General features: G+C 48.5%; 1 protein-coding gene across 4 annotated transcripts in view; it reads left to right on the top strand.

Annotated features, from left to right (window-relative positions):
* The window catches only part of EIF3A (eukaryotic translation initiation factor 3 subunit A), a 1,009,075-nt gene that overhangs the window by 238,297 nt on the left and 756,533 nt on the right, over positions 1 to 14,245 (top strand). For all 4 annotated transcript variants that reach the window (XM_078643910.1, XM_078643908.1, XM_078643907.1 and 1 more), the window contains exon 10: positions 4,090 to 4,206. In XM_078643910.1, the coding sequence (XP_078500036.1) occupies positions 4,090 to 4,206 (117 nt within the window). The remainder of the gene's footprint in view (positions 1 to 4,089; positions 4,207 to 14,245) is intronic.

Raw genomic sequence — 14,245 nt, 5'->3', positions numbered from 1 at the left:
CAGCTGTTTTACATTGTTTTATCAGGGTGCCTGCTTTGCCAACAAGACAATATCATAGCTAATATACTGTGGAGATTCTTTATGAGCAACTCCTGTCTGGGACAAGTTATTGATATTATATTACTATTGTTTGTGTGCATTGTTTGCATTCTGCCGGAACGGATATGTGGACTAGTCAGGTTGACACATTAATGCATTGCCCCTGTATTTTAAATTTAGCTTTAAACCTTATGTGGCAGTCTTGAAGAGAGAATTTTTAGGTCTCGGCTAGCCGCGCGTAAGCGCGTCTCCGCCGAGAACCTTTTGTCGGCGTGTGAGCTTCCCAGGAGACAATCCTGGCCGCGCGCATCGCCTTGGAGGCGATTTCAAACTGACACGCGCACGCGAACGAGCGCTGTGGCCAGGCGCGGTCTCCTGTGAAGCTCAAAACACCACACACTCATGCGCATACACACACAGACACACACACAAGCGCCCACGCACATACATACAGAGACACCCCCCTCGCACACATACACACACGAACACGAGTGCACCCCCCCCTCTCCCCCGCCGTCGCACACATGCATACACACACAAGCACACACACACACACACGAGGGAACCGAGCCCCCCCCCCCCCCCAGCCCTTTTCAACTTACCAGGTCAATGCTGAGGGACTCCGCTCTCCTTCTGGCGTCGCAAGACGCTTTCACTCTGCCTTCTCTTCCGGTCCGGACGCAGCCCCGCCCCCGTTACAGGCGACTTTGCCTGACTTCCGGTGAGGCTGCGTAGAAAATAATGCTGGTTATTGTCCACTTGCTGTGTGCTATTTTGCGTGTGACCTTTCATTCCCTTGCCCCTGGTTCTGTCTCCCCCCGTCCCCCAGCTCCCTCCACTTATCTGCATTTTAACCCCGTTCAAAGTCGGAAATAGTTGAGTGTCAGTTTACTGCAAGTCAATCCTCTGAGTAACACCCGCCTGTCTCTGCAGTGACCACCCTTGCTTTGTGGTCTCACACTGGCATGTTGGGTTTCTATTTCCTGTTTAATTTTAGGACGCCTGACGCCCGCCGGCGGCTACTTGTTCTGCAGGGCAGGCACCAGAAGATCTGATCTGGGTTAGGGATGTTGGAACTACTTCTGAAAGTCTCTTCTGGTGGGAATCAATTTTAGGTCTCGCCCTCAGGCAGCGTTCATGCGCTATCGCTTGGTGACGAGCCGGGGTATCCCAAAAAAATAAAAAATGCGGCAGCACGTGCCACACCACACGTTACTTCATGGTCTTTGTGTGGAGCTTGGCCTAAGTACAGGTTTATTTAATTTTATTAGTGTCCGTCCACAGCACCTGCTGTTATTTTAGATACAATTCATTTTTTTAACATTTTTAAATAGAAGGTCCCAACTGGAAGCTATTGGGGTGCTTTACATGAGCACCGATTACATTACACAAGTTCAAATTAATTGTTATAGGCGGGGTATAGTGATTTTCCTAGAATCGCAGGATGTTGAATTGAGATTCGAACCTTGTCGCACAGTTCTGCAGTCGGCCTCTGTAGTGCCACCTCCGCCCCCACCCCCAACCGCATTTAGTGTTGTAAAACATTAGGAGGACTGCATCTTTTCTAGAAGGAAAGCAGGAGCTTAGGGCAGAGATGTAGAATTGAACAATAATGGCGTGTACCACCGATTCTCCTTGCTCTTATACTACCTTTCTCTTTGGTGACAGATCTATTCGAATACCAATTTATTTTGTCTTTTATATAGCGCTAGAAGTAGTCAAACAGTGAGAATAAAACTTCACCAGACGCTAGGAGGGTTGCAATGAAATGTACAGAAACTTATGAGAAGTTATCTTACAGCAGCATTAGAGTATAAAAGAAATTAATGTATTGAGGCATTTATAGTATATTAAGTGCTTTAAGCTTTAAATGTACCAGCACCCCCCACCCCCCCTCCCCACCCTCCACAGTACCGGAACTTCTCCATTAACAAGGAGAGTACTGGTACTCACTGCATCAGGTTGTCATTTCAGTTCACAAAAAAGTCATAGGAGCAAGCATCTCATTTCGACACTGTGGTACATGTTTACACAATGGCGATTTCACACCGGTAGCGACCATAGCAGAACAACGTGTGATGACACTTGGCAGGTAGCTTTGCGTGGGGAAGAGGTCGCTGTGCGGCAGGAAGTAAGGAGAGCCCTTTAAAACACGCAGTTTGCTCTGGCTTTCCCGTTCTTTTTTTACCAGCGCCGGCAGCAGGACGTAAAACGAAAAGCCATACAATTCTGAGGAGGCAGAGAAGAGCTCCTGCAAGAAGCCAGGGTTGCCCCCAGTGCCAGTCAGATTCAGGGTCCAGCGAGGAACTTTCTGCAACTATAACATAAGTGAGTGCCCTTCCGGCGCCCCTGCCCCAAGCACACTGAAGGGGAACGGATGTAGCGTAACGGCAAGAGCTGCTGCCTTTGTGTAATATAACCTGGTGCTCATGTAATGCTCTCCAATAATTTTGGGCAGAGTTCACGCTTATATAAAACTGCAAAAAATTACTGCACCACAACTTCCCATATACCTATATTTAACTTTTATTGATGCTGTACCATACTGTATTTTTAACATGCAGTTGAATGCCAAATCGTTATGCAAGCGCTCAGGCAAGACTGATGACACTCACTAATTCTTTGTAGCTACAGTTCCCAGAGTTGATAAACAGACTATAGAAGCATTTGACCAGTGTGCATCCCATCATCCCAGTGTGCATCCCATCCCACAAGCCACCAGCCTCCCTCCCACATGCATCTGAAGCTTCCCCCAGCCGTGCGATCGGCCGGCTGTGACTCGCATTTCTCCTCCCCCCAACCCATGTAGACACCAATTAACACCTTAAAGCTTTCCGTGTTAATGTTAGACACGGGTTACCATTCTCGCCACCATGTGAGACATGTCCTCACTTTACCGGTTGACTCGCCATTTTCTTACGCGATCACCTCTTTGTGGTTTCTACTGTGCAGGTTTTTACATTCACGGACCATTTTGCCTACCAGTTTTTGTCTTCAATAGCCGACCATCGTGATTTTTGCAGAATTACCACGCTGCACATTTTTTTATGTCGGACTCATCTCCCTGTTTATATTTGCACAGAGTCATCCTTTGAATCAGTGGCACCCAGTTATTTATATCTGCACATGCTTTACTTTGATATCAGGGATTCCTAGCAGGTTTACATGGTCCCAGTTCTTGGATTTTCGTCACAATAAAATACACTGAACATAATCTTCACAAATGTTATTTACAAAAGTTTAAGCTATTGCCATTATAAATTACAATAACTTTTATTTAAGTATTAGTTATTAAAAAAAATTAAAAAACATTGTTATTTGTAATATCAATACATGTAAGTCACGTAAATACAACACATATTGCATTACAAATGCTATAGGTGTCCCATTTGCGAGAGTTATAACTATTGGCATTGTAAATGACAAAGCTATTAATTTTTTTTTTTAACTGTCGCCTGTCCAAGATCAGGAAGCAGGCATACCGAACCGGCACCTCCTCACCACTTCTTGTTAGCCAATAGCAACCCCAATGCCCAGCATACACACAGAACTACACTGCTATGGCACAGCACTACCAACTGCCTGCATTCCTGCCCCTACACTGTTACCCCGCGGTGCCGCCACAGGACAGTGGCTACATTGCCCGTGTCTGCCCCGCAACACGTTGTTCGTGCCATGGAGGTTTCCCACAGCTGGGTGCAGTTAATAAATACAGGGACCCAAAGATATGTGGCATCAAAGAATAAGAACGGACGTGGTACAGGTAGGCTTTTTTTAAATTTATTTATTAGTTTTCACTTTTATATAGCGCAAACTTTACCCGCAGGTATCAGAGCGCTTTAAATCAGCATGTTTATAACAAGCAAGCACTATATTACTGCCAATTTTGCTTAGCATAAGCAACAGCTAACAATTCACAAACCATGTTTATATACCAATTGCAAATTAAAAAAAAATGTCATGCAAAGCATTGTCATTTACAATGACAGTTACTCAAACTTTAATGCTGCGAGACCTATTGCATTGTAAATGCTTATTTTTTCTATGCAGGTCGCTCAGATATACCAGAGCATAGAGTTTACCCGCTTGGCTACCATGGTCCCGTTTGTGGATGCCTTCCAGCTGGAGCGCTGCGTAGTGGACGCGGCCAGACATTGTGACTTGCAGGTGAGTGTTTGATGAACAAACTTTCTGCATCGTAGGATCTTCATTGATGGTCATAGGTGCTGGAATAATTCCACACGACCACAAGTAAACACCATTCATCAAGGAGATCTTTGTAAACCTGTTGGCTGGAATTCTAAAATGGCCACATTTTTCATGAAAGTTCAGTGGTCTCTTTAAACTATTTGATGTTAGAACTGGATTGCAAATTGTATGTGCAGAAAGAACCCCTTTTCAGAAAATTACCATAGAAAAAAAATGCAGCATGTTAGCCTCCTTTTTTGGTCTCTGTTTAATGTAAGTCTGTCGCATTCAGAGCCTGGGAGGCACCCCCTTCTCAGAATGCCTGTAGTTGGAGATGCTTTTCTGACTTCTTCTTTTTTTGTGGCTCTTGTGAGAAGAATCTCAGGGCAGCTGCTGAGTTTATTTACCTCAAATGTTAAGTGTTCTGTTCTTGATAAAAAAATAATGGTACCTTCTTCACCAGATGTCTTCAAACATCTTTCCTCAATTGGACCATTTGTTCCTCAAGTCTTTGACTTAATTTTTCAACCTAAATGCCATCTCTTCTCGGAGTGTCCCTCCGGTGAGAAAAAAGGCTGCAACTAATGCGCATAAGGTGTGAGTGGTATGTGTGTTTTCCTCCTATTCGGTCTCTGTGTGTGGCATCTGCATAAAGATGTCCAGAAACATTTGGAAGGCAGAGAAGGCATCCGTTTGAGGTATGTTGATAGACACATGGGTAGAAGAGGAGAGATAAGAGACTGGAGGCAGATCTAAAGAGAGGAAGTGTGATGATCGAAGACTTCACTCTGAATAACATTGAAGTGACGTGAAAATCGCCGAAAAGCTTATTGGGACAGTCCACAGCCCCGGCTCTCCGTTGAAGAAATTATCAATGACCACACATCAAAACTCGAGTGTTCACCTCTGATGTTGAAAAAAAAAGCTGCCATCGCTCTTCACCATCTATTTTGAGAAACCAGACACCTTTGACGCCAGACGGGCACCGTTGACGTCAAAAATACAAAAAATGCCTTTCACTTACTCGAGAGTCAAGCGTGGGCTATTCTCCCATCCACAGTACGTTCCATCCATTCAGCATCTTCTCTAACTGTAATATCTTAACCTGTGGAAGAACGTTCATAATCCACTAACAAGAGATACAAAGGAAATTATCAGTTTCCCCGGCCCTGCTTTTTGTCTATGCATCTGCCACCCTTTCCGTACCATCCTGTTACCCCTATAATTCCTTTTGAGGACCCAGTGCAAACTCTTGTCATCTCTTTGCTCTGATAATGATTGTAAGGAAACTGGCTTGTTTGCATGGTTACCCTCACTCCCCCCCCCCCTTTTCTGAATACTAGGTACTGGTGTAAGGACTCTGAAATGTCCTTAGCCGTGCTAAACAGGAATGAATGGATGTGCTTTGACTATTAAAATGGTACTTGGTTAATTGGCTTGTCCCCAGGAGACAGCCTAACTTGTTTGTAAGTCCCTAGTGCATGGTGCCAGTGGTGCCAGTGATTCCCAGGGTCTATTAGTTAGTTTTCCCCCAGGACTACAGCACTTTTTCTGCCACCCTGTGTACAACAAGGTAAACAATGGCCCCTGCAGACTGGAAGGGCAGTTCAAAACTGCTTACTTGACTTTGCCAATTAAAGTAATGGAAAAAGCCCAAACCTCCCTTTTTAATGTATGCATGTCACCTCAATGGCAGACCTAGTGAGCCCTAATGAATGGTGCTGTATTTTAAAAGGTAGAACAGTTACTTTTCCATGCTGCAGAAGTAAAAACCCTAAATTGTCGTTATTACTGTCAAAAGGCTAGTAGCCCCACTGGCAAGTAGAGAGTTAGGCTGGCACCCCAGCCCTGCTACCTGCTGAATGGGACTACTAAGGTTAATACTGTTGGTGTGAGAAAGTGTCTCTATATATACTGGACCAGAATGAGGTACAGTGTGTATAGAGTCCACAAAACCCAGAGTTATCCAGTATTATGGGTGTCTTTCCTAGATTCACATGCCTGAATCATTCCCCGTCGTCGAGACGGGAGTCTCCGGTACATAGAAAAGTAATGTCCTATAGACATACATAGAGAATAGTAGCCCTAAAGGCCTCACCTTAGTATCATATCCATGTCCTTTTGTAAAAAGGACCAAACTCTAGACAATAGCCAATCAGCTATCACCTCCCTCTAGAACCTTCCTGGCAGGAGCCTCAGTCCCTCAGATTTTCGTACGCAGTAAGCTAAGTAGGCGTGACAGAGTTAGGCGAGTCCTTCCAGGGAAGGTGGGAGGGTTGCATGTGAATCTATGAAAGACACCAATACTGAATAACTGCAGTTACAGGTAAGTAACGCATTTCTTATCCAGTATTATGGGTGTCTTTCATAGATTCACATGCCTGAATCAGAGTAGCAAGCAATGCAGAGTGCACATTTCTGATGGTACAGCATATTCAAGTCATTAGATAATACATATCATGCGACTATTAACCACCAAAAATGTCAACAATAAGCATCAGCATAGAAACCCTCGGTATCCCAGCATGCACAGCCCACTCCTTTTACTTTCAGTTCTTTTTTCCGGCTCCTGCTAGTAGGACGCTGGAGCATTGAGCTCTCCCTTTTTGGGTGTGTTGTGTAATTTTTGGCACTTTTAAAGTGTTAGTGTGTTCACTCGACGTATTTTTGCTTCTTCACTTCGCTGGAGTTTTCTGGTGCTTTTGGCCGTTTTTTTGTCAAATATGCCTGCCTTATTTGATAAATGTCCTGAGTGTGCCAGGAAGAAGGCAAAATCAGATCCACACAGGGTGTGTATCCTGTGTCTCCTGATTCTCATGTCCCTGAGACTTGTGATATCTGCCAGCAGATTTCCAGCAGGACCCTGAAAGACGGACAGAAGATCAGGCTCCAAGGACTGGAGCAAAAAAAGCTACAGGGTCCAGGTGGGGTCTGGGCATGAAGGGACCTCTTTCTCTGCCCGTGCTTTGGCCTCTGGGGGCTCCCCAATAAGGAGAAGGTCAGAAAACGCCACCGGTCTCCGTCGGCATCGGTAGCCTCGACGTCGAGAGGAATGACCACAGTCTGCTCCCCGTCTCCCCAGGGCTCTGGGTCGAAGCGACGTAGCCGATCGACGTCGAGGGGATTGACGTCGAGGCCTCCGACGAGGGCGACGTCGAGGACTGCTTCGTCGTCGAGCCATCATAGACGTCGAGAGGGTTCAAGAAGGCGTAGGCGCTTGCCGTCGAGGCGACACCGCCGTTCCCTGTCGAGGAGACGGACGTCGAGGAGACGGACGTCGACGTCGAAAGCCTAGTCTTCCAAGAGGTGTTCCAAAGCCAGAACGGAGTCCTCGGTTTCCACGAGTCCCCGGTCGCGGCTGCGACGTCGCTCGACTAGCAGGGGTATGGCCTCGCAACCCCCCCCCCCCTTCAGGTCAGGCGAAGAAAAGGAGAGCAGAAGAGTCTCCGGGCTCGGAGCACTCGCAAGTCTATTCGCCCTCCAAGCCGAGGTCGCTTACACCTCCTCAGTTACCCAAGGGCCCACCTCCGCGTAAACCGACGCCTCCTCCACCGCCTCCTCCTCCTCCTCCTCCTCCTCCTCCTCCTCCTCCTCCTCCTCCTCCTCCTCCTCCTCCTCCTCCTCCTCCTCCTCCTCCTCCTCCTCCTCCTCCTCCTCCTCCTCCTCATCGTCCTCCGCCTCCTACACCACCACCTCCTCCGAGGTCTGTCTCGTTGCCACATCTACCGACGTCGCCTACGGGCCGCCACAACCCAGGCTCCCGTTTCGGCCTCCACAGCTCCATCCTCTAAGACCCGTGGACCGTCTGAGGCCGCGGAGGTCGAGATCTCGCTCCAGACGGAGGGATAGATCTAGGAGTCTCTGTCGCTCTTCTACAAGATCCAGACGGCGCCACAGGAGGGACCGGTCGCGGTCCCGTCACACGGATTCCTCCATTGCCAGGGACTATTCACCTACTCTGTCGGACTCCCCTCGGACGAGGGTGTCTCCAGTAGACGACAGTCTCCTTCCAGGATGTGTTGCTGCGAGGGGTGACTAAGCTGGGCATCACGCTCACGGTGCCCGCACCATCGACTTCCGTCATTTTCGAAACGCTGCAATAGAAGCAGTTATCTCGCCCGTTGCTGCCCTTGTTGCCTGGGCTGGTGGAACCGGCCATGGAGCTGTTCCTCACCCCTGCGGCTACGAGATCGGCACCTTCCAGGCTGCAGAAGAAATATAAGGCTCCTGAGTCAGCCCCAGCGTTTCTTCGTTTGGATCCCGCGCCGGACTCTGTAATTGTGACACCCAGTCATCGACAGTGCCTCCTGATCAGGAGAGCCGCTGGACGGATTCGGCAGGCAGGAAGGTTTGCGGGACGGCCTCCACCGCAATGAAGGCCGCGAGTGCCTCCGCACTGTTGGGACGTCGCGATCGGACTCTGTGGGAGTCCCTCCAACAGTTCTCGGAACACCTTCCCCGGGAGAAATGGGAAGATTTCAAAGAGATCCTTGCTGAAGTACTGCTGATCTCCAACCAGGTGATAAGCCCGGCAGCGGTTTCCTCCCTCTTGGCAGCCCACGGGTACTGCCATGGGGTCAACCTGAGGTGCCACTCCTGGTTACGTCTTACATCCTTGAAGCCCGAGGCGCAGCAGAGAGTTGCCAACCTACCCTTTTCGGGGCGAGACCCTCTTCGGGAAACATGCGGACGACGAGATGGCCCGCATGAAGGCGGAGGCGGAAACCCTGACGGCTGTTGGGTTGGAAAAGCCTAAGGAACAGAAAAAGACCTTCCGCCTGTTCCAGAGACGGTACGGGGCGCAAGGCAGGGGGCAGGGTCGACAGGCTGGACAGCAACAATAACAGTAGCAGTTCCAGCGGAGACCGTTCCAAAAGCGCCAGAGGGGCCGAGGTGGTCAGCAGTCTTCCTCCGCGACCAAAGGCCCAGCTGGGTCTAGGCCCTGAGGTGCTACTTCCCCTTCATCCGTTACCCGCTCTGGTGGGGGGAAGCATCAAACATTGCCTGGCAGAGTGGAGAAACATTACACAGGACAATTGGGTGGTGAATATTGTTTGCAATGGATACAGTCTTCGTTTAACCAGCCCGCCTCCAGCAATTCCACCGGTTGGCTCGCAGTTCCAGCTGCGCGAGCTCCAGGCGGAGGCCGATCCCCTGTTAAGGAAAAGGGCGATAGAAGACGTCCCTCTGTCTCAAAGGGGAAAGGGTCTTTACTCGCGCTTCTTCCTAGTACGGAAGAAGGACAAGAACGAGTTCAGGCCCATTCTGTATTTGCGACAAGCAAACAAGTGTGTTCGCAGGGAAAAGTATTGCATGCTGTCTTTGCACCAGATTTATCATCCGCTGCAGAGAGGAGACTGGCTGTGTGCGATAGATTTGCAAGATGCGTACTTCCATGTGCCCATTGCACGGAAACACCGGAAGTTCCTGCGCTTCCTCGTCTGCACCAATCACTATCAGTACACCGTACTACCGTTTGGACTGAAGTCTGCACCCAGGACTTTTTCAAAATGCATGGCTGTGGTGGCAGTGCACCTGAGAAAGAACAAGGTGTTTGTCTACCCGTACCTGGACGACTGGACGTACCAGGAAGCGCAATTGCACTTCAACAGGACGGCCGTCCTGCTGAACCGACTGGGGTTGCACATAAATATGTCCATGTCTGTTCCGATTCTGGTCCAGTGCCTGCAGTACTTGGGAGCCTCCATCAATACGCTGTCAGCAAGCGTCTCTCCTTCGGAGGAGAGACTCTTATCGCTCCTTCGGAAGGCTCAGGCTCTCATAGCTGCTCCATCTACAACAGTGAGGATGGTGTCTTCTCTACTGGGGTCGATGGCCTCTTGCATCTTCCTCACTCTGCGCGCCTACACATGAGGCCGCTGCAGGAATGTTTGGAGGACCAGTGGGACCAGAGGAAAGGGTGCTGGGATGACCGGATCCAGTTGTCTCTTCACGCCCTACAGTCCCTGAGATAGTGGTGCTCGGCAGAGAATCTTCTCAGAGGGGTTCCTTTCCACAAGGACATCCCGTCCCAGACTATCGTGACGTATGCGTCTCTCATGGGATGGGGAGCGCATTCAGACAGATCCAAGGGACGTGGTCTCCGGCGGAATCCACGCATCGCATCAATTTTTTGGAGCTCAGAGCTGTTCGCTTGGCACTGAAGGCCTTTCATCCGTCCTTCCAGACCAACTCCTTGCTTGTGCAGACGGACAATACGACCACGATGTATTACCTCAACAAGCAGGGGGGCTCAAGATTGCGCACACTGTCACAAGAGGCGCAGGCGATCTGGGAATGGCTGCTAGCCAGAGGACTGACGATAACGGCGACTCATCTGCCCGGTGTGCAGATTGTTCAGCGGACGCCCTCAGCAGGTTGCTTCAGGAAAACCACGAGTGGGTCATAAACGAAGAGGTGCTCGACGACATCTTCGCCCTGTGGGGCACTCCAGACGTGGATCTGTTCTCCACCGCCGAAAACAGCAACTGCCGCGACTTCGCCTCGAGGTATTACCAACCGGGGACTCTGGGGAACACGTTATGGATCAGCTGGTCGAACAGCTTTCTGTATGCTTTTCCACACATTCCCCTGATTCATCAAGCTGGCCCAGTCCCGGGCGCCGATGATCCTCATTGCTCCGGAATGGCCCAGGCAGTGGTGGTTCACGGACCTGCTTCATCGGTCGATCCTGCCTCATCGGCGGCTGCCGTGTCGGCTGGACCGTCTCACGAAGTTCAGGGGGCAGATGATGCACCCCAACCTCTCGTCGTTGAGTTTGGCGGCATGGGTCCTGAGAGAGTGCAATATGGCCACTTAAATCTCCCTGAGGATTGCATGGACATATTGAAGGAGACTAAGAGGCCGTCTACTAGGACCCCTTATGCTTACAAATGGAAGAGATTCTGCATCTGGTGCATGTCTAAGAACTATGATCCGAAGACCTGCAAGGAGGATGTCATCCTTCCATACCTTCTGCATCTAGCTCAGACTGGCCTTAATTTCCATTCCATTAAGGTTCATCTGGCTGCATTGACTGCTTACAGAAAATGCCATTCGCAGACGTCCTTCTTCCAGATTCCTGTGATTAAGGATTTTTTGGAAGGGTTGAAGGTGGTGTTCCCTCCTGTTCGGCTTCCTTCGCCTTCGTGGGAATGGAATGTGGTGCTGTCCAGGCTGATGAAGGAACCTTTCGAGCCTATTCACAGGGCTTCACTGCAGCACCTGTCTTGGAAGGCGGTGTTCCTCGTGGCCATTACATCGGCCCGCAGGGTGAGTGAAATTCAGGCATTGTGTTGCCGTGAACCTTATACTGTGTTTCATGCTGCTAAGGTTGTTATGCGTACTCACCCGAAGTTCCTTCCCAAGGTGATTTCTGATTTTCATGTTAATCAGACTATAACTTTACCAATATTTCTCCAGAATCCTGCGGAACAGTCTTTTCATTCCCTGGATGTCAGGATGGTATTAAAATTCTATCTGGATAAGACCAAGGATATTCGCAGATCCGACCAATTGTTTGTCAACTATGGGTCGGTTAGGACTGGTCTGGCTACTTCGAAACAGTCCATCTCTAGGTGGATTGTGTCATGTATCCAGCTCTGTTATCAGAAAGCGAATAAGACCTTGGGGGGGTAAGCCTAAGGCTCATTCTACCAGGGGCAAAGCAGCTACAACAGCTTTGCTTCGTAATGTTCCCATTGCAGAAATCTGCAGGGCGGCCACTTGGAAGTCGGTCCACACCTTTGCTAAGCATTACTGTCTAGACCATGGGTCTCCAACCTTTTCTGTAGTCAGAGCTAATTGTGCTCAAGGAAGGTTCTGCCGAGCTACTAGCATATTTTATCACTGTAAAATGCTGATGATATGTATTAACATTACACTGTGACCACCCTAAGCACGATAATCAGTAGTAACCACCCAAGCATTCCAGGTGAAGTATTCAGCAGAATGCTAGCGAAATGTTTATCAATATTAAATGCTTGTAATCAAGTAAAATTCAAATCATCACATACTGTATGCCACAAAGGGTATTACCACAGCAATAGGTCTCCCAACTCAAATTGAATTATCATTCAGCTAACAACTTTAAATGTTTTAGAATTGCAATATTTTGTCTTCATTAGTATATTAGTTTTTGAAAATACACATATTTTTCAATCGAACTCAATTTTCCAGAAGAAAAACCTTTCTGAAAAAACATTTTTTTCCTTTAAAAATCAAATCAGTTTTCCTTGTTAGAAAATACAGTCGCTAAACATCAGCTTTTCGTTTTCATTGAGTACTGCCATGTAAAAATGCCTCTCATGGACAAATTCTGCTTCAAATACCCAGGAATTGGAATCATAGGCCATGCCTGCTCACCATAACACTACAAATGCCTCGGTTATGCTAATAATGCCCATCATTAAACCAGAGCTACCACTGTGCCACAGATGGATGCCCAACATATATTAGTTATGGCCATTATTATGGGAGAAGCGGTTGACACTCTGTCAGGAAGGGCTAAAAGCAGGCCAGTCATGCTCTTTATATGTCAGTGATGGCAGCAGGTATGTAATTACAAGCCTTTATGCACAAAATAGTCAACGATGAAAATGTTATGGCTATGGCACAATTATACCATGAACGGGCTCAATTGCGTCAGAGATAATACTCTTATGATGGGGACCAGCATACACATTTGGCAGTCCTTGACACTAGGAGTAGCTTTAAGGAATCAACACTGTTTATTAGGGAAGGACACAATGTCACACACCCACACAAAATTTAATGTGAGGCTTCTAATTTTCTCTGCCCTGGAGGCATCCTCCTCCTCAGCTCTTTGGTTGATCATGCTCCCAACTAACACATTTTCTCTCTAGTTCTTGCAGTCACACATTTTGCTGTCCGCCCTGGTTACTGCTGCTACTATTCTTTGATGTTGCACACTGTGCGACTGATAAAGCAGGGAGTATAGCATGCCCAATCTACTTCTTAGGTACATTTAAAGTGGATAAAGATGGTTCATGTGGCAGACCCATAGGCTAACGCCGTAGCCTCCACATGCTTCAACACCCTCCGCAAGACCTTCAAATGGACCCTCCCCGAATCCAGGAAGACAGTCACCCACGCATTCATCACCAGCAGGCTGGACTACGGGAGCGCCCTCTACGCCGGAATCAACACATCTCTACTCCACAAACTCCAGACTGTCCAGAACACCGCAGCCAGACTCGTCCTCAGCATCCCACGACAAGACCACATCCCACAGCACCTATGAGTCCTCCGCTGGCTTCAGTCGAAAAAAGAGTGACCTTCAAGCTGCTCACACACCTACAAAGCCTTCCACAACACTGGACCCCAATACCTCAACGAAAGAATCTCCTTCTATGCCCCCAAAAGAAACCTCCGCTCCGCTGACCAGGCCTTGGCCGAAATCTCCCACATCCACAGATCCAGAACAGGAGGCAGATCCTTCTCCTGCATTGCGGCAAAGACCTGGAACAATCTCCCCCTCAGCATCAGATGAAGCCCCACACTACAAGCATTCAGGAAGAGCCTTAAGACCTGGCTTTTCGAATGACCTGAGCTGCCCAAATCCTCCACCCCTAGTGCGCTCTATAAATCCCTGATTGATTGATTGATAGGCCAACACAGTGTGTGTTTGAGTGTTATCAAGAGGCCCTGCCATTGGTTTGGTTGTCTTATGGGTAATGAAACGAGTAGTGCTGCCTTCTTTAATACACACAGAAACTCTGAGTTCGGCTTGGTTTGGCTTCACCTCTGAGAGCTACTTTGAAGGTGCTGGTGAGCTACCAGTAGCTCCCGAGCTACTGGTTGGAGACCCCTGGTCTAGACTCTGATGCCAGAGCAGATGCTCAGGTCGGACAGGCTTCGTTGCGAAATCTGTTTACATAATAGTGGTGTTGTCTTTTTTTCTCCACCACCAGGTTGTTTTTTGGATGGGCTTGCCCTTCTATTCACTAGATTATGACTATACACAGAGATCCCCTACTACAGAAGGAGTAGGTTCGAG

This window comes from Lissotriton helveticus, chromosome 5_1 (assembly GCF_964261635.1).
Source record: "Lissotriton helveticus chromosome 5_1, aLisHel1.1, whole genome shotgun sequence".
In the NCBI taxonomy this organism is placed as follows: Eukaryota; Metazoa; Chordata; class Amphibia; order Caudata; family Salamandridae; genus Lissotriton; species Lissotriton helveticus.
Note: the sequence above shows the minus strand (reverse complement) of the source record. Positions and strands in the feature narration are given on the sequence as shown.